Genomic DNA, 21383 nt, shown 5'->3' on the forward strand with positions numbered 1-21383 from the left:
ATTCTTTGATAGAAATGCTTTCTATTAAGGTTGCACAGATAAATCTGCAGCACAAAAGAACCGCTACACTTAACTTATGTCGTTTAATCCTTAATGGAACTGCATCAATCGCCTTGGTCCAAGAACCCTATTTCCGAAATGGAACTTTTTACTTAGGGAATTTGCTCAAACCAAACTTTACTGTGTTCAGTGTAATTGGAATGACTAATGCCCGAATAATGCCTCGTGCATGTATATTGATAAACAATTCTTTAAATGCAACACTTATACCCAATCTAACAACAAGAGATATTTGCGTCGTTCAGGTTTCGCTGCCTGATAGAAAATACGTCTACTGTTCAGCATACTCACCATATGAACAATCATCCCCTACGGATGATTTAAAAAATGTCATTTCATTCTGTGAATCACAAAATATACCTCTTGTAATTGGCTGTGATGCCAATGCCCATCATTTTGTATGGGGTAGCTCAGATATCAATCTGAGAGGCTTAAATTTAATGGAATATTTAAGCAGCACTGATTTAGAAATTCTAAATGTAGGAAATAAACCAACTTTTGTTAGGTGTGACAGAGAAGAGGTGATTGACATCACACTTTGTTCTAGAACAATTTCTCAGGAAATTTCAAATTGGCATGTGCCTAACGAAGAATCGATTTCTGACCACAGGTTTATCTATTTTGAACACTCAGGTGAGTTTTTAGAAACAATTACATTCAGAAACCCAAGAACAACTAATTGGGACCTATATTTGGAGCATCTTGCTACTAAATTTCATGGATATACACCTGAAATTACTACTCCTTCTGAGTTGGATGAAGTGGTTGCAAAAACCACCGAAATTATTTTAAATTCTTATGAAGAAGCGTGTCCCTTACGAACGTTGAAATTCAACAAAAACAGTACACCATGGTGGAACTCAAATCTCAGTAAATTACGAAAAAACTGCAGACGCTCTTGGAACCGAAGGCGCACGGAAGGTTTTGATGCTTTCAAGTTGGCTCGCAGAGCTTACCGGAAAGCAACAAGAGCTGCCGAACGCTCAAGTTGGCAGAGCTACTGCACAAACATTTCAAGCTTGCACGAAGCAAGTAGGTTAAATAAAGTCTTAGCCAAATCAAAAGATTATCAGGTTTCATACCTTAAAACCCCTAGTGGTGATTATACATCAAACGACGAAGAAACATTAAGTTGTCTATTCAATACTCACTTTCCAGGATGTGTTGATCAAGATTCATCGATAGAGCCTGAGTTCTTTTCTGGAAGTCTAGATTCCTTGCATTTTGCTCGGAAAATAGTTACTACAGAATCGATCAAATGGGCAATCGATGGTTTTGCTCAATACAAATCTCCTGGAAGTGACGGTTTATTTCCAGTTTTGCTACAAAAAGGTTTCGATCATTTCAAACACATATTAAGAAAAATAATGATAAGCAGTTTTGCTCATGGATATATTCCTAAACTTTGGCGGCAGATAGCCGTGAAATTCATCCCTAAAGGGGGACGATCATCATACGACGAAGCCAAAAGCTTTCGTCCTATTAGTCTAAGTTCATTTCTATTAAAAGCACTTGAACGTTTAATTGATCATCATATCAGGCAAGAATGCCTTGTCCAACATCCGCTTAATGCGACACAACATGCATACCAAACAGGAAAATCAACATTAACTCTTCTGCACAACGTAGTACATAATATTGAAAATAGTTTTTCACAGAAAGAATCATGTCTAGGAGCATTTCTAGACATAGAAGGAGCATTTGATAATGTCTCATTTACATCAATAATGGATGCGGCACAACTTCATGGAGTGCCTTGTGTTATAACTAACTGGATTAGCGCAATGCTAAGTAACAGGAATCTTCATTCGTCTTTAAGACAGGCTTCAATAACAAAAGTTAGCACACGTGGTTGCCCACAGGGAGGTGTACTATCACCTCTTTTGTGGAACCTAGTTGCAGACGGCTTGTTGAGAAAACTCAATGACCGTGGAATACCAACCTATGGATTCGCAGATGATTATCTTCTGCTGGTAAGAGGTTTGTGCATAAGCACATTATTTGATATAATGCAACAAGCTCTGCGCTCTGTTGAACGATGGTGTTCTCATGTAGAACTTTCAGTTAATCCTCTAAAAACTAATATTGTTTTATTTACTAAAAAACGTATTACCCGCGGGGCGCGCCCTCTGCTGTTTTATGGTTCCGAAATCACCGTGTCTAATCAAGTTAAATATTTGGGTGTCATTCTTGACTCCAAATTAAACTGGTCTGATCACATCGAATTCAGAATCAAAAAAGCATGCATGGCCATCGGACAATGCCGACGTGCAATCGGGAAAAACTGGGGACTCAAACCCAAACATATTCAATGGATTTACTCCACAATAGTAAGACCAATTCTGGCCTATGGGTGTCTAGTGTGGTGGCAGAAAGGAGAAGTTGCAACAGTTCGGACTAAACTAAATCACCTTCAAAGAATGTGTCTTTTGGGGATGTCCGGATCGTTCACTACAACTCCTACTGCAGCACTAGAGGCTCTGTTTTCTATCAAACCTCTACACTTGTTCCTAAAACAGGAAGCCTTCTCATGTGCTTTTCGTCTACAGGCAGTTGGTCTCTGGCTGTCAGGAAATATCGAAAGATCATCGAGTCATACAAATGTGTGGCCTGAATTAGTTAGATTAAACAAGTTCAATCTAGCGCCAAACGATTTAACACTCTCGAGTAGTTTTCCCTACATGGGGTTTAAAGTCAAATTTCCTTCTCCTCAAGAATGGTTATCAGGTTTCGTAGAGGACCAAATGTCCTCTCATATTGTATTCTATACTGACGGTTCATTATCAAACGGCCGTGCAGGTGCAGGAATTTACTGTCACGAGTTGAACATAGAATATGCTCAACCTCTAGGAAAATATTGTACAGTCTTTCAGGCTGAGCTATATGCTATTATGTATGGAGTGCAAATTGCACTTCAAAGGAAGATTATGTTCAGAACAATTTATTTCTGTTCAGATAGCCAAGCAGCTATCAAATCACTCAGTGCTTCCAGTTCTAGATCAAAACTGGTAATCGCATGCCGGAAAGCAATCGAAGAACTTGCTGAAGGCAATGGATTAAACCTTCTATGGGTACCCGGACATAAGGGAATTTTTGGAAACGAATGCGCCGACGAACTCGCTAGAGCTGGGTCGGAAAAGGAATTTTACGGACCAGAGCCGGCTGTCCCAATATCACCATGTTGGTTCAGAAACCAAATTCAAACTTGGTCCTCTAACCAGCATGAACGATACTGGGAAGAGTTGGACACTTGTCGTCAAACTAAATTATTTTTAGAAAAACCATCTCCAATCATATCGAGTTACTTATTAACTTTAAATAAATCTCATTGCAGCATCTTGATCAGAGCACTCTCCGGTCATTGTAAACTCAACTATCACATGCACAACATTCAGCGTGCTGAATCTCCAGTATGTGGTAGTTGTGAATCAGATGTGGAAGATCCCTTCCATCTTATATGTAACTGTCCCTCATTTGCCAGACTACGTTTTCGTACTCTGGGATCTTACGCTTTAAGCGAATCTGAGTTTAAGAAATTAAACTTAAAAAACATTCTATCATTCCTTACCGAATGTAGAAAAGAGCTTTAATGTTAATAATCCCTAGTGGAAAGGCTTTATGCCATCTTAAATAGATTGAATTTATTTCTTCCTTTTATAGGTTTTTCAGGTTTCTCAGGTAAATGATGAAATCTTGGATAAAAAAAAAAGGCTAGGCACAATTTTCCCGTATGTTTGGATAACGTGCCGCTATTAAGCCTACCCCCATTCTGATACCTGATAAAAGTGATGTCCTTTTTAGTAGGGACATCTAAAGATTATGAAATTCCTAAGCTTTCAAATGAACCCTTTGGATCTGCAATACGATGTTAGGTGAGAAAGATATGAATGAGATAAATTTGCATGTTTTTAAAAGAATGATCTCAAACTTTTGGCCGATACACCATACTAAGGGGTGATCCCGAACTTTTGGACGATAACTCAAGTGTCTATTTTATTTATTAAAAGTACATTCTTAAATTTTTGCACAATTTTTTCTATTGTGTTTTGAGAAGTAATGAATAAGGATTCTAATGCAATTCAAATTTCGAAATTTGATCCACCCTATTTTGATATGATCGGCTTTTAATATTGAGTGCGATTTTTTGAAAATGTTGTGACTTTAGGTAAAGTTTAAGGCACAAAACCAAAACATTTTTTTCTGGGAAATATACCTCCGAAGTAGCTATTGCTTATTATCATTCAAATGAGATCAGAAGATTTGCAATATGTCCTAAGACGGCTGAGATATGAACGATCAAAATTTACATGTTTTTTAGCGAGTGATCCCAAACTTTTGGCCGGCAGTGTAGATGGATAGAAGGTTAGATGATATGAAAGATGGTGAAAAATGAGCGGGTAGAATTTATTTAGAAGCATTATCATTACATATCAAACTTTTGTTTCTCACGGGCCTACTACTATGGAGTGGTAGATACAGATAGAGTTGCATCTACCACCACACATTAGTAGGCCAAGCGTGGTCCGCCCCACAAGGGAAAACTTGCTGTGCGGACGAATTTTTGACATTTTTGAACGAGCAATGATGCAAAAGTATTTGTTTGTCACGTAAGTAACAAATGCTAATATCTGGCCTCGTTGCTTGAGCCAAATACGCCAGGCAACCAACAGTTGTACGGAACCTCCTTCACCTCCAGAATTTCGTCCCTCATGGTCGGGCACATCGTCTTGTCCAGCTTCGTACTTGGATCCATCGGAACCGAAACTGGGTGGCAGTTTCCCATGTTGAACCGCTGCAAGATGCTCTCCACGTACTGAGCCTGATTGATCCACAGTTTACCATCAGCTTGGTCACGGGGAATTCGCAATCCGAGACAAAGTTGAGCCTCTCCAAGATCCTTTATCTTAAACCGCTGGCATAGAAATTCCGGATCATGTTCCTCTGGTGTGATGTTATCCAAAGCTCTTGATGGACACCGGTTCATGATGTAGGCTGCTGTCAAAATCGCTGCAGCCCAAAACTGCTTCGTCAGTTTAGAATCGTTCAGCATCGCATGGGACTTTTCCAGAAGAGTGCGATTCATCCTCTCCGCCAACCCATTTTGTTGCGGAGTGTATGGGCAGATTTTCATGTGCTATACTCCGTCCTTCTCGAAACTTTTCCGCATTTCTTCGTTGACGTACTCGGTTCCGTTGTCAGTTCTCAACACCTTCAGTTTTCGTACAGTTTGCCGCTCGACCCTGGAACACCTACCTACTGGCGTCGTCTATGAAAGTAATGATATAACGACTTCCACCAAGCGACGGGACTTCGATCGGGCTACACAAGTCTGAGTGCACCAGATCCAGAAAACCCTCCGCCTTGGAACCACTTGAAGGAAACGGATTTCGAGCATGCTTCCCTTCGATGCATGCCACACATTCGGGTATCGTTCCGGACCATCTCAAACTGTCGACCATCGATTGCAGTTTCGTCATGTTCTGCTGACCGAGATGACCTAAGCGTTTGTGCCACATTTCTGCGTCAGCAAAGAACCATCCATCTTGCGATTGAGCCCTTCTTGATGAGTTCCAGAAGCTGTAATGTTGCCACTATTCTTGCGAAACTTACAGCCTTCTGCGTCGAACAAAACCGACAATCCTTTCTGGCATATTTTGCTCACCGACAGTAGATTTGCTGCCAGTTCAGGAATCTGCAAAACCTCTTGAATCTCGATAGGACCTTCGTTGACTTCCAGCTCAACGAAACCTTTGGACACAGACATCATTGAATCGTTGTTCGCTGTTCCGACCGGGTGAGAAAGAACTTTTTGCTTCACGAAACCGTCAGTTGAACGCGCCATGTGTGCTGTCGCTCCAGAGTCAAAGTACCACTCGGACTCAACAACGTTGCCAATCGAAAACACGCTGCACATTGGCTTGTTGTTCGTCGTCTTCTGGAGACATTTCACCGCATAGTGACCAGGTTTTCCGCAGATAAAACAACCGTCCTCCTTCTTGCCTTTATTCTTGCTGCCGCTTTGATTTTTGTGCACTGTAAAGCGCGCCATTAGCCCCACTCGACTTCGATACTGTTTGAATTTTAACTTCTTGCAGTATTTAGTCTTTACCGCATCCGCTTTTAGTGCTGCTCCCGAAGCCTCCAATCCCATGATCATCGGCTGGTAATTCGCAATTCCGGCGAGCTTATGGACAGTGGACATCAAACTATCGACATATGATTCCACGATCCGCTCCAGCCGTATCGATGTCAGTTTCCGCAGCAGACCGATTTTCCTCGTCAGACCGTCGTCCTGAAAAGCTCTTCGTAGCTTCTCCCAAGCTTCCTGTGCCGTTCGTGCGTCCTGAACTAGGCTGTAGTTCACCGACTCCAAACTCAGGCAAATTGTAGCGAGGGCCCTCAAGCTCACCTCCTCGTCGACATGTTGACCTTCTCCGGAACAAGCAGCGTACCAGGTGCCTTCTCGAATTAATATCATTTTTATGCCGAACGCCCACGTTGAGTAGTTCTCGCGACCTTTAAGTTTCTCCAGTGCCGGGAGACTGACTTGTCCGAGAACTCGAACGTTTCCGCCTGCATGCGCTTGTGAACCATTCGAACCATTGCCAAATCCGCTGTTGATTTGCCAAGCACGCCACGATTCGGTAACTATAAGTAATTTGATTAGATCCTCTTTAGACGTTAACTTATAAAGATTTAAAACAAGAATAACCTAGTCTTTCAAATCTATCCGGCATCTTATAATTCAGAAGTGGGATTCAAGTACAAAGCGTAAGCCCTGGAAGTTAATTTTTCTGAAATTTCGAATATTAAAAAAAACACCATGTGATCGCGCAAAATTTTGTCGGTGGCCAATCACGAGGCGCTCGGAAACTCGAGAGAAAAAGCCTGCAAATTTGCGAGCAAGTGAGAAAAAAATTACACTTATGGCAGGTGGGGTGATGCGAGAAACATTTCTGGCGGATGTCCGCTGTTGGATTTGTTGGTGCTGCTGTTGCCGCTGGTGGTGGTGATGGTGATACGATCAGTGACGGCTTTGCTTGTAGTCGCAATAGTGGCTTAAGAACTGGACAAATGATGTGATGATATTTCTTTCCACCATACATTGCTGCTACTGTTGGTGATGTGGTGGTGGTTGTTGTGGCTATACCTGCTGACATGCCTATGGGAAAACCTCTAAAGACCTTTCATTCGATAAGGCATGGTGGAACTTACCTCCATAGCTGCGTTTTCGCCTTTGGATTCCGATCATCAGCCGGTTTCCGCTTTAGCGCTGTTGCATTTTCGATCAGCAATGGCCTCCTCCTCGCACTGGCCTTTGATAATAAACGACCCCACCCAGGTTTCACTTTCACTGGATGTTCGAGAATCGTGTCCGGAGCAATCACACGAAAACGTACGGAATTCAAACACGGGATCCACCACCCTATGTTCATGTGGTGTGGTCGGAATCGTGACTGCGGAACTGTTTCAGCCCAGTTTTCACATCGTTTGTCACTGGAACTCTTCCGGTGATTGTCCGGTCGGTTAAGAGAGTTTTTGTTTCGCATCTACTGCGTACTTTCTCGAGCTGTACGAATGTTAAGAAAATTAAATTACTGCTAAACAAAACAGATTTTTTACTTTGTTGCGTGGCAACAAATGCTCCCGAAGCTTATTGGCAATATCGTTAGTAATTGAACCGTTTGAAGATCTAGATTTACTCAGTGAAAGCGACGCTTCTTGACCTAAGATCGAGAGTGCGTCCTTAAAGCGCAATAGCTAACTAAGGGATGGTCGACTACGGCCACCAAAAATGCTTAAACTACTCGTCTTTTTTGCATTGTCTGGGCCTGGTTTTGAGGAAAAACCTCAGAAGAAGGGTGGTGGAAAAAGTTTTCTGAAAACTGGCAAGACATAAGCCAGCTCTCTATTCCTGGAACCTTTTTATGAGACGGAGTTGGAAAACGTAGTCGTGGTTTGAAAATAGCTGTCGAAGTATCGGATGTATGATAAGCTTCGTGGTTGTATCGTATCGTCCGGCGAACTCCCCGACCACTCCGTACTCGAAATTAACCCTAAAAAAATCCCACACAAAAATTGGAACCTCTTTCCTTGGTAAGCCAATGTGAAGATCTGCTGTAAAACCACCAACCCAAACCAAAATTGGGACGTGTCCATAGTTCGAGGACATGCCGTAGAACAACTGACCATACTGACTGGACACTCGATTTCGTTTTCTGGATGATTTTTCCAACAGTACGCAATGTCGATTACAGAGTGCGCATCGATCGATTTGAAGAAATGCTATCCCAGTTAGGAAATGCCACCCAACTTTCAAAATAAAACACGCAATTTCTACGATAAAATCGGGCTAAACAGGACCATTTTTCCTACAGGGCATTTTTTGTTAAATTTTTCAGGTTCGCCACCTGCAGTCGGTATTGCGAACCTGCAAAATCTGACAACAAAAAATTAGACAGAAAATGGTTAAATTTCGTTCCAAGTGTCATGTCAGTGTGGTCAGTGGTAGAACTGTCGTCTTGTGGCCTTTAATACGTTTGCATAGGTTCGTGATATTTCTGGAAACCAAAATCAGCAGTCCTGTTTTTTCACGAACCGCTAAACGGCGATGAATTCATCGGAAGAAAACACGATATTGTCCAAATTCTTCATGCGCGGACCGCGTAAGCCGCGCCTTCGCCCTTTCTTGCTTCTGTTCAAACGTGAGGTCTTGAAATCTGAGGATCTTGTATAAGGCTCGGCCTAAAGATCGTCTTCCAAGATCCGACGGCGATTTTGATCCGGTTTATTAAAATCTATCGTCAATTTAGTGTTACTACGCCACGAAATTCTCTCAGGGTGCATCTTGATGATCTTCACCATGGTAGGTGTCGCCACTGTAGCTCGATGATCCCCACCATACTATACTTAGGTACTTCTGAACTCCAGGTATCTTCCAAGTGCGAGCCAAAATAAAAAAAAATACATACCCTCATTGGACAACTCACGAAATATGTCTTTCTACCGTTTCACAGCCTGGAACTATGCAATCAAAGTACTACGTTAAGGTTCGAGGACTATTTTTACAAAAAAACACTTGATTACAAAATCAACAAAAATATCCTCTGACATCTTAGACATAATGTTAACAAGGTGACAAGGTGTCATCTAACTCGGTTTTGTATACTTCGTAATAATCACTCCTAAAGTTTTGTAGTAGTTCAATTGCCGGACCCTGTAGTAGTTGAAAGTTTTGGTAACGTCGTAGTTCAAGTCAAGTCAGGTGTGCTGAGATTGATTATTTTATATATTAATAATTCTGGGTTCAGAGATAAGGATGGATAGTACATTTTAGGATTATGATTTTTGCTCTGAGGGGAGGATGTGGCACCCCTAAGTGCATAGATTCCAATGTGGGTTGAGCTCCTAAGATTTAGAGTGTATAAGGAGAGACAAAATGTGAAGGTGTGTTATGGCAAGTAAATAATAATTCGATGATTCATAATACTGTGTAATGCCGAATATCACAGTATGAGCATTCAGTCCGCCTCTCCCCTACTTACCATTTTCGTTTTCCTCTTCTCTCCTCTCTCATTGTTTTCCTAAAACAGAAAAATAATTATCTAAACAACTATTTCGAATGTTTTTATTTTTCAATACAATTTTTATTTTGATATTTAAATATTAAACATTATTTAACAAATGTTCACCATTCTTTCGCTCTCGTTTACCTATTGTTTATCTAGCCTCACGTCATAGCCTCTAGATCGTCTTTTCGCTTCAGACGACACGTTGCATTGCGCTTGACCGTTATTTGTTTGAAACTTATCGTTTCCCCTTCTCTAGCTGCGAAGCGCAGTTTGCTTGCTTGCTTTCGCACACCTTGACCGTTTGTTGTACGTTTTGTTACTTGTCTTCGACTCATCTGTTTCTGCTAGCTGTGAGTCTTTGCTCCTGCTTCAAATTAGTTAGTAATTGAACTATACATTTTAGAACTGCACTCGCTTTTTCTCGCTCTGGTTGACTGTTTTTCTTTCACTATCTTTTTTTCGTCTTTTATAGCTTCTGTTCTCGCGTATGGTTTATTTTAGTTGTTGTTTCGTTTAAACCGACACCACCGTTTGGCGACGCGACGAGGATGGAATGAAGAGCGGGCCCTGCTCTATTGTTTTATTTTTTGAATTTATGGAAACACTTCGGCTTCGTTTGCCCTACAGTTTGTTTAAAGATTGAAATGTCGATCGCTGCCTGCTTTGGTTTAATTTAATCTAGTATTCTCTGACTTTCGCAAGTCTCCCTGGCTAAGAACGCCTTTGCTTTGTTTTTTTGCCTTCTCTTTTTCTTTTGTTATTGAATATGTCAATGTAAGTTGTACAAATATGAATTTTTGTTGTATTAAACTTTTGACGGATAGAATTTCTGTTTTTACTCCCTTGTCTGCTTTGCTTTGTTTTTTTTTGTTTTAGACATAAATTTGTTTGTGTGCCTGCGATAAATTTCTGCGGGGCGTGTTTTCGGTTGTGTTTTGATGTTGAAAAAAGGTGTTGAGATTTGTAGCTGATTCTATCTTTCGAATGGGCTTGGGTATTGTGTTTTGAAACATCAGAATTATCTGTATAGGAATAACGGAAACTGCAAATAGTATGTTTGCAAATTGGTTGAGATGAGGGTATTCGATACGTGCCGGGCTGATGGATGTGGTGTTGCGATGATGTATCTGTTGGGGACAGGTTTCAATAGTGATGGTTTCGCTAGAGGGCTGGAACTTCATTTTTAATCGAATGATGCCGAGATGCTGAAAATGAAATAGGGTAAAATGATGCAAACACCAAGTTTTCTTGTCGACAGAAATTTTGGGCACAGATAGCATTTAAAAATGATCCACACATTCAGTTCTGTAGGTAGACTTTTTCGATTTCGGTTCTATATTGTGTCATTGTACTTTTTTTGTAACTTTAAGGCTTCAGAAAGCTTAAGATTGGACAAAGAAAAGCATTAATTATTTGCTGCAAGTTAATGGAAATCAAATGTTACTTTTGCTTTTCATCAAATCAAAGTAAGTAATCCAAAAAAGTGACCCTCGAATCAACTTGCCGTTGGAAGCGCTGCCGAGTCGGTTTTGCATGAGTGCGAGTGAGATGCAGCTAAAATAAAATCTAACTTTTGACAAATTTTGTGGGTTTTCTAAGGAGAGAAACTTGAATCGCCTATAATGTGTGCCCATTTCTAAGAAAAGTTGACGTATTAAAAAAAGAAAAAGTAATGAATTCTACAATTTAACAGCAATTTTCCAAAATCTGTGCCCGGTTGAATGTAACGGCTGGTGATGGGATGAGCTGAACGGATGAACGTGTCTATGGACGGCGCTAGGGGAGATGTGATGTGAAAAATGAAGCAAAACAAATGGTTTGGTGATTTTATTCTTATGTTACTGTTGTATTTGATAGTTTTTTTTTGTTTTCTTGTTGTTTTGTTTTGAACGGTAACTGTTTAAGGGGTTTGTTTTGTATGATTAAGGTTTATATATTTTGTTTACTCTTTTCTCCACTTAATACTACATTTCATGTTCTCTTTTTCCTCGAATGAATCAATTTCTTCTTCGGTTTTTGTCTATGATGTTGTCGTATGTTTAATATTTCATTTCATTTTTCATTCCATTGGTGTGTGTATGTTTTACTTTCAATTTTAAAAACTTTGTTTAGACTCTGATTTCTTTTACGTGTTCTCTCTTTCTGCTTGATTTCATTCAATAGAGATAAACGATAGTTCACTTTTCTTTCCTAAAAACATTTTCACTCTATCTATGTCGTTTTTTTTTTTAATTGTTTTGTTTTGTCCTGCTATTTTATAGTTAATGAGAGTAGTAAAACATCATGAAAGGGATGCAAGGAAGAGTCGCTATGTTTCTGCTTGTATGTAAACATTTGTTTGTTTGGTTTTGCAAATTCGATGCAGCATGCTTTATTTTTATTAGTTTGTAAGTTTACGTAGATGTGAAACAGTGTTTTGCTTAAACAGTTTGCTTTCAGATAGTGGAACTTTTTTGATACTTTCATAATTGTTCTTTTTTATTTCGTTTGCCTAAAAATCAGCAATGAGGACTATTTTGCATTGATGTTTTTACTTTTCCATAACGTGGTTTTCCTGATGCCGAAGCTCTACAAGTAGGTAGTAGGGAGAGAAATGTGGAGCGCAAAAACAGGAAGTAGTAATTACGTTTACGTTGTTGTAGTGGTTTGCGGGAGTGATTTGAAGGAGTATTGAAAAGCAGGTGAAATTGAAATGTGTGTGGAAAAAAGAACTTTGAATTTTTCGGCTATTGACGATCAATAATCAGATCGGACCAGATTTCGCTACTTAAAAGTTACATTTCTAAATGAACTAGTTTTTTGCATCTAAGTATTGTCTATTATTTTCTTTACAAACACTGCGAATATTAACAGATTGTGTGCCTATGCATGTATTAGAGAGGGGTTTCGGAACACATGGAAAATGATAAAACGTCACAATAGAGCTATAACATAACGAAGGTGTTGATGTTTGTTTTTTCCCCTTTTTTGTTCCGTTTAATTTGATTAGTATTGAAGTTTAATTTGTTGCTGCTGATGCATTACTTTAAAATAATTTTTAAATATTCGTAGTGGTTTTATTTTATTACGGCTTATAAATATAAATAGTTATAAGACTTTTCTTTTTTAAACTTTTTTTTTCTCATTTCGTAAAGAGGACTACAAAGATTCTGGAAAGTTGTATTTGAAATGATTTTTCATGTACGATTTTTTCTTATAGTTTGGTTTACTCTATAAAAATATTTTTTCCACATCCATTTGTGTCAATTTAGTTTGATTTTGCCCATTTGTCCGAACGCTTCCAGAGGTTGATATTTGTCTATGGATTTAGTTGTTTTTGTATTACACTGTGTATGGAAACATTCGGCCAATACCATGGTTGACGATAGAGTTGGGCTCTAGAATAACGTCTGTTTTTCGTCAATTGGATGGTAGAAGTATATCATGCTAGAAAAAAACATGAATGATGTAACTTTTTCTTTCACTATTAAATAATTATCTCTCTGATGATCAGAAGGGACATTTTTTTTTCTTTTCTCATTATTATGCTATTTTAGGTATTTTGATCGATTATGGGATAAAATTTAAAAATGACCTAATATGTTTCATGGTATAATCAGTAAATTTTTATGCATTATATTAATCCTAATTTTTTTCAATGAATGAATGTTTTTTGTTATGCTCTCTACACATATAGGTACTTATTTTCCATCAATTTTTTGCCCCCATCTTTTGCCTTAACACAAGTAACTATGTGATAATTTTTTCAGATGCCGAACGAAATGGAACTTTATCCAATTATTTATTTTAATATATAAGTATATACAAATGGAGAAAAATTAACGTCAATGTTAACGAACGCGGAGGAACTAACAGCTCTAAGGAAAGTACTCAACTGAACTATATGTGTATTTTACGATTTGAAACAGGTTAGTCGATGTTTATAAATTGAAAAACAAACAAGTCAACATTTTTTTACCTCTACAAGAATAAAGTTTAAACTCACTTAGATGAAACTTTTGTTTAAAAAAAAGATCTCTGCTATACTGCGTTCATTTTATATCCTTTACTTTCTCTTTCGTACTGTTTTTTAAGTTCTAGTGTAGTGTGTATTCTTACTCCAACAAATAACAGCAATAGAATTGTCTACCATCACAACTTTTTTTTCATTTGAATATAAACATGTTCTGTTGAGAGTTCTAGTATGATTTTTAAATTTTCTTTATTGAATGTGGGTGTGTACAATGTGAGAAATAGTCGGCTGTGCAATTTTTGTTCTAGTGTTTTAGTCGTTCTCTTTCAATATAGAATTTTTTTCAAACCCGATTATTTCTCCTTCGATGTGCCCAGATGGACATTGCAACTTACCCATGTGAGTGAAGGGTTTTGAAAATCTAGGTTTTAATAGGCTTCTTTTATTTTGTTTTTTTCTTTTCTATCGATTACAAGGTCGACATTTTCGGCTAGGTTGCGTTTGTGTTAGTACAAGAAATTTCTCTTGAAGCATAAAGAGATGAGAATTGATGCGATTGTATGCTCTACAGATGAACGTAAGTAAAAAATAATTAGTGATGAAACGTGTAAGTGATGGAAACTCGAGCGGACTCAATCCTGGGTGCAGCAATCTGTTGTTGTTGACAAGTTTTTTTTTATTAACATGTAATGTATGTAAATGTGTTGATTATATTGTACTATCTCTGTTGCGTCTATTGTAGGCTTCCGTCACGCGATTGCACGATCCACATTTTGGCAATATAATCTAATCCCATGTTTTCTGGCGGGGTCATTCCTCTAGGCAGAACTGAGTCGTTTAGCCGAGGGAATCCTCTACCCTTAAAATATCTATCATCTCTTCTCGCGTGTATTTGTTTTATAAATTCATTTGTGTGTGTGTGTGTTTGACTGTGTTTCTGACTATGTATACAACATGGCTAACGGGCTGTAACGATTCTTATTTCTGCACCCGCCGATCATTAGCGATAGAATTTGAAAACAAATTGGTGCAACAAAAACATATTATTTATGTTGTGTAGATGTAGGGGAGAATGAGGATACTTGATCCCTGGGGATACTTGATTCCTTAGCTATATCTCAAAACTGGAATGTCTTACAAAGATCAAATGTTCTAGAAAAATGTGACAAAATGAGCAAAGTAACAATGCTTGTAGTTTAAAATTTTTTAACAAAATAATTGTTTGAGTAATTGAACTTTGTTTGAAAAATTTCAAAAAATGTAACTTGAAGATCTTTTTTCATCACTTCCAAATGTTCCTTACATGGGAAAATTATGAAAAAAATATTTGTTCCAATGTATCAACCGTTCGAGCGTAAAATGAACTTCATAATGCCATATTTTCAAAGCAATGGAAAACTTTCAACTTTTTTCAGAAAAAGTTTTCTAAAATGTTGATTATGGGTACAATTGATCCCCAAGAGTTGGGTACAATTGATCCTCCTTCCAAACGGCATATTCTTCTTCTGAATTGATCGATATGATTGCTGATTACGAAATTACTAATATTTATCCAAAAACTAATATTTATCAAACCATTGTCTGAAGAAAAGAGCAAAAATAATTAATTTTCTCTTAATTATAACAAATAGCGCCTTTAAGTATGCAATGTTATTAGCGTTGAGACAAAGTTATAGAATTTTCTTCTTATGTCTGCTATAAATTGTGAAATGAGAAAAAACATGACCAAAATAGTCAATTAACATTCTATCTTGGGGTTTTGTTTGATTTTTATGCAAGGATTAGGGCTTCCTGAATAAAAGATCAAGTCTCCTTCAATAGGGGAACAAGTCTCCCCTAACTTCAAAAAAAATCGCAATTTTTTTACTCCCACGAAAATGCTTCTAGTTAATCAACGGGTTCAAGTATCGTTCTAATTTTTGGAGCATAGAAACTTGAAGTTACAAGCTGTCAGAAAATGTCAAAGACGGCGAGTTGCTAAATTTTTCCAAAAAGATATGGTGAAAATAAGAAAAGGGGATCAAGTATCCCCACTCTCCCCTATTTATAAATTCAATCTGTGGTAGTGGAGTGTACGAGAATAAGAAATTCATAATAAAACATGAATTAATGAATCTTAACTTTATCATTTACTAAACAAAATTGAGTTTCAGTTTGGATCGTATACTACTCAAATTCAGTTTAATTGTTTGAGCGTGTATGAACAGTCAACTGATTGGTGTTGGTATTGATGTTTGTGGACGGCTACCCGGCTACATCGCAGAGAAAATGAGAAATCTTCCCTCAGTCTATTAACGAATTTTACCGAGAACTGTCGCGCTGAAATTCGGACCGAAAAAAGAAAAGAGAGTCACCACAAAATCTAACAACATTATTCCACGAGATTAAATCGTTCTTTGTAGTCTCCGATCTTCCATGATGGCACATTCCATGTGGAATATCTTCCATGAGGCATTGCAGAACGATGACTTAAAAATCTTCAAAACATTTCAAACACAGATGAACTTCGAATGTAGATTGCACCATACTTACTTTAAATTGATCCTTAACAAAAGGTATGGGAAGCCAAATACTAGCTTCGTTCAACGGTTGGTAAAAATCGGTTTCAACTGGTTTCTATCAACTGGTAGATGTTCAACGAGCCAATGTTTTGGTCGAAACTAGTCAGGTCGTTGTTCAATGGAGCAAGTAGAAACTAGTCGAAACCAATCCAGCTCGGCAGCAGGATTTGTTTCGACCTGGTAGAAATCGGTCGAAGTCATTTGGAAAGAGACAGGTGATCAACTGTCAATCCATTTCTACTTGTTTCGACCCGTTTCGACTATACTTCATTGAACAGCCATACTGTCGAAAATAGTCTAAGGGTCACCTGAGTTGATGTTGACGACCTGATGAATTACCTTCAAAGCAACCTGGCATATCATTAGCTGACATCACTGTTCCTGTACAAAGGAAGGCAATCGAAAACGTAGAAACTAGGCGACGAAAAACTCATAGAAATCAGTCAAATGAAGACTGTGGCCGGTGACGCTTAGAGACGATATTAAAATGAAGAATGAAATGGTCGATTGGATGAATGCATGAAGATGTCCGAATGAAGAACTACAGACTAAAATAAGGCGCAGGCGCAGGTTTTGTTCGTTTTTTTCAACTCGCTTTATCCCGTATATTCTCCATTTTTGTTTCTAATAAAATATATTTAATATTAATATTTATATTAATAAAAGATTTTAATATTTTTAATTCTGAATTCATTGATCGCAGAATATCAAGTAAAATGTAAAACAAAATCATAATGAACTATTCGCATGCTAGAGCGTGTGTATGTATGCATTTGTTTGTGTGTGATTCGTGCCAGATAACAACTCTACACTAGAAGGTTTAACCTTCCGACTCGAAACTTGTGTGTGTTTTAGTTTTTCGTTTCCTTCAATTTTCCTCGTCCGTGTATGTTTAATACAGGGAAATGCAACGTTATACGATTACTCTATAAAACGTGTGACCAACATCTTTTTGCTGAGTGTTAGTGAATCTCTGTTCAAAGCTTTTTTGATCAGATTGAAACTTCTGAAAAGCTTAAATCTAATCTAAAAAACTTAAACGTGACCCCTAACGTGGCTTAAAAAGGCCTAAAATCCGAGAGATGTTGGTACACGGCTTGTATAACCTTGCATGCCCCTAGTTACATATCATTTTATTTTGTTATGTGTGTGTGTGTGTTTACTTTTAGTTCTTCCTTCGCTCAATAAACAACGGCTTCTTCCTATTAGCTACATACTTTTAAAGTTTATGGTTTAAAAGGGGAAAAATTGGCTATAAATAGTTTTTTTTTTTCGTTTCTTCTGCTTGTGTGGGGATGTGTGGTTTTGTTTTAAGAGGAGAGAAAAACTTTGAATCGAAAATGAACTGCTCTTCTTCTTCCTTCCTTCTGTTCGAAGTTGTCATCTGACAACCTCTGTTTGTGGCTCAGTGGCGAAGACTATATGGAAAAAATGACTTCTCGGACTGTTGTTACTTTGAACAGTTTCGATGGTCAGTATACTAATAGGCATAACTGTGTTACATGTTCTGTTTGGATGTTTTCAGCATTGTAATGGATGGTTTATTACGCAAATGTTTGTAACAGTGATGTGGTTGTTGTTCATAAATAACTGGTTCAATGGAAAACAGAAGTGGCGGGGAGAGTCGAATAAAACAAGAGCGCAGTGAAACAATAGTGTGTTGTGATGACTTTTCGTGATTGCGTTTGCTTTGCTTAAGTTAAAAATAAGACGCTCTGTTGTGTACCGTATGTTTTGTGAATGAATGTACTATTCCTCTGCTTGACTATCGCTATGGTATCCTTGTGAATGTATCTAGAACCTAATGTTTATTAGAATAATAAAGAAGAAAACGTCTTTTTGGTTTAACATTAACAGATTGCATTTCAACGAAAAATATATTTAGGGCTTTAACTTTGCACAAATTGCTAGCATTTTGTTCTCTCTCTTTTTTCTAGTAGTGGATTATTTGTTTATTGATAAAAATGTATATTTTGACTTGTTGACATAACATATAACTATTTCAATTAATCTTTGTTACAGCTGAAGGGATAAAAAATCAATGAAGAATTTTTAATTCTTTCGCTTAAGGGTAAATAAAATATGTTTTAATTTCAAATTTCTTCTTCTTACTACATAGACTGTATCGAAGCTAATCTAAACTTTAACCGACAACTAGTAAAAATTGTTGAATCTGTAACGCTCGAAACCGGTAACCTAGACGACAACATTTTTGTTTCGCTATGACTGTGGCTCAACTTCCGCATGGGTTTTGGCAGAATTGAAATCCCTATCCCTCACTATCTCTCTTCTCTCGTCTAAACATTAGAAAACCGGTCCGTCCAACTGAAACCTGAACCAGAATGTGTGCATCCCGAATGGCAAATTAGAGGCAATCGTAAATAAATCAATTTATTTATTAAAATCTTTTCACAATACAGCGTTTAGCAAAATGTCCCTCGTTTTTTATGGTATCATTTATAATAATTATAGTAATAACAACTGCGCATACAATTGGTACAGGTGCAATTTGTTTAGATTTTGCTACAACTGTGCAAGAGAAAGAGAGAAAGATTTGCGGTGCCGCGCCAGAAAATCATTCCTACCCGCAATATCCTTGGGACCTCCCTTGCTTGCTATCTTAAGAAAGAGACAAAAATCTTTAGGCCTGGCCTGTGTGTGGTACTGTTCCTCCGAATGGATGGAAACAAAAAAAAATGAATATGAATATAATATATGAATCTGTTTATGCCTATACGTGTAAAAACCTAAAACAAAAACAATGATTAAAATTAGACAAACAACGGAACCAAGATATACGTATTTAAAAAAAAAAGAAAACTTTCGCCACAATTTAAATGGAGATATGAAATTATTTAAAAAACAACAGCACGACGGCTGTGTTTCCCCTAAAGTTATGCGATATGAAAGTAAGACTTAATTAGCGAATCGAAACTAACTGATATTAGTACGCGCTCTGTAGCGATATGGTAAAATGGGTTTTCGTCTCAATACACCTGGCTGTGTGTGTCTGTGGTGTGTTTGTGTATGTCTGTGGTGTGTTTGCGTATAGTTGTTTGTTTCTTCCGGAGTTTTTTAATCGACCAATAACAAGTCTTCCCCTATAATTTGGAGCTAACTGCGTACCTTCCTCTTCTGTAATCTATCATATTTTTTTATTTGTGTATGTGTGTTTATTCTTGTTAATGTTTCTATGCGTGTAAGTGAAATCGATTCAATTATAATTTTACGCTGCTCCTGTTACACTATTTTTTGCCGTTTACAGATTCAGCACTAGTTTAAACTGAAGTTAAAATTTTCACATATTTTATATCTTTTTTCAACCTTTTGTTTTCGATTATCTACTAAAATAACAATTACTTTAATATGTATATTAATATTATTACATACGTTCGCTCTAGTGTTGTTTTTTTTTTGTTTTAGTGTTTGGCTCTACAAAACTCTTTCTCGCATCTCGCATATTTAGCTTGCTTGCCATTGTTTCTTTCTCTTGCTTTCCGTTCTCTTAATTGCACGTGTTTAGTGTTTGCGAAACATAATTTTCTCTCTCTCTGTTTATATGTGGTTGTTCTGTCTCGTGTTGCTGCCGCAATGATGTTATCTACTGAGTGACTGCAGCCACAGCTGCTGCGGTCGTTTTGGCTGCCGACGCTGCTGCTGCCGTTGTCGTCTGGCAGGCTCGCTTCTGCTCCTCCTCCTGGATTCTCTGTTCGATCAGGTAGTGGGCCACGTTGATGGCATTTAAGCTACCGGTGATGGTGACGATCCGGTTACGGGTGCCCGGTGCGAAGATTCCCTTCTTTGAGATCTGGATGCTGGCGCCCGACAGGTGCTGAATTTCGACCAAACTGCGACCGGCAGGTCCTTTAGAGGGTGGTTGTAATTTTGCGGGAGAAGAAAGAGAAAAAAATTGGCGTTAGACGAGTGATGACAAACGACGGAATTCTTATACATTATCCACCTGAACCAGTTAAGCCTAAGATTTTGATATTGGCATACCATAACCTGTTAGTAAAGCAGTTTGGAAAGGAACGATAGTTTCGATAGCATAACAATTTGTTACAGCTTTTTGTCGGTAATTTACCATTTTGTAGCATTCTCTCACACTTAAGTGAATTTGTAAACTGAAATAATCCAGTAAACAGATCCGTAAAAGTTTAATAATTTGGAACTCCCGAATGATGAGGCCAATTAACAAGACGAATACAGAAGGCTGCTTCTTGAAGAAAACTTAAAAAGAGCATTGAACCGCAACGCCAAAAGAACAGGATGACGATACGACTGTACTTGCACCGGAAGGCAGAAACATGGTTATTACTTTACCTTTTTGAAAAAGTAAACTAGTGGTCATATAAAATCGTGTTCACAACTCCTATCTCTACCTCCCCGTGGTGCCGGCTGGGATGCGAAAATCTGAGCGGTGATCGGATACCCAACCCCGGTGGATGCGTGATCGCATGCAGACTGTTCTCCATGTCAGGGGCGGCTCAAACAGCGTCTGTCTCGCAGCGAGCGGCTGAATTTATAAAATGCGGCTCGCGCCAGCTATAGGCTAACAACCTACTGTTGCCGATTTATTAAATTGTTACGGAATCTGAAAGAAATAACCGACCTGGAACTTTGGAGACGACTTTTAGCATGAAAACACGGACACGAATTGGAACTTGGAACATTTTAACCGTTGCCCAACAAGGCAAGCTGATTCAGCCTGCTAGACCTAATCGCCTTAAGCTTGAAGTTTTGGGAACTGAGCGAAGTCCGTGGCTTAACACTGGAGAACAGAAGACATAGTCCGAGCAAGTTCTGCTTTACTCTGCCATACGAGAAGAACACGCTATCCGGGAACGAGGAGTTGGTTTCCTGTTAAGCCCGCAGGCCCATGCGGCCCTCATTACATGGGAACCGATAAACGAAAGAATAATCGTAGCCAGATTTAGAACACGGGCTGGAAACTTTACAATGGTCAATAGTTATACGCCAACTAACGTCGCCGATTTGCAGGAGGAAGAGCAGTTTTACAGTCAATTGAACAGCGTGGTTGAGAAAATTCTGAAGGGTGACATTCAAATCCATTTGGGTGACTTCAACGCAAAGATAGGCTCCGGCAATCAGGACCCTGAGCGCTACATGGGCGCCATGGTCTAGGTCAGATGAGCGAAAACGAAGAGCGGTTAGTAGAATTTTGTGATAACAACAACATGGCGATCCACCTCTTCCCTATCGACCAGCACATAAGGT

At 38.4% G+C, this 21383-nt stretch overlaps 1 protein-coding gene across 11 annotated transcripts in view; it reads right to left on the bottom strand.

Annotated features, from left to right (window-relative positions):
* Nucleotides 1-9676: 9676 nt before the first annotated feature.
* Nucleotides 9677-21383, bottom strand: part of LOC129739973 (RNA-binding protein Pasilla) — a 191614-nt gene continuing 179907 nt past the window's right edge. For 8 of the 11 annotated variants that reach the window (XM_055731543.1, XM_055731548.1, XM_055731550.1 and 5 more), the window contains one exon: nucleotides 9677-20009. In XM_055731543.1, the coding sequence (XP_055587518.1) occupies nucleotides 19747-20009 (263 nt within the window). In that variant the 3' untranslated portion in view covers nucleotides 9677-19746. The remainder of the gene's footprint in view (nucleotides 20010-21383) is intronic. The other 3 variants (XR_008736048.1, XR_008736049.1, XR_008736050.1) reach the window with 2 other exon arrangements.

Source organism: Uranotaenia lowii, chromosome 1, assembly GCF_029784155.1.
Source record: "Uranotaenia lowii strain MFRU-FL chromosome 1, ASM2978415v1, whole genome shotgun sequence".
In the NCBI taxonomy this organism is placed as follows: domain Eukaryota; kingdom Metazoa; phylum Arthropoda; class Insecta; order Diptera; family Culicidae; genus Uranotaenia; species Uranotaenia lowii.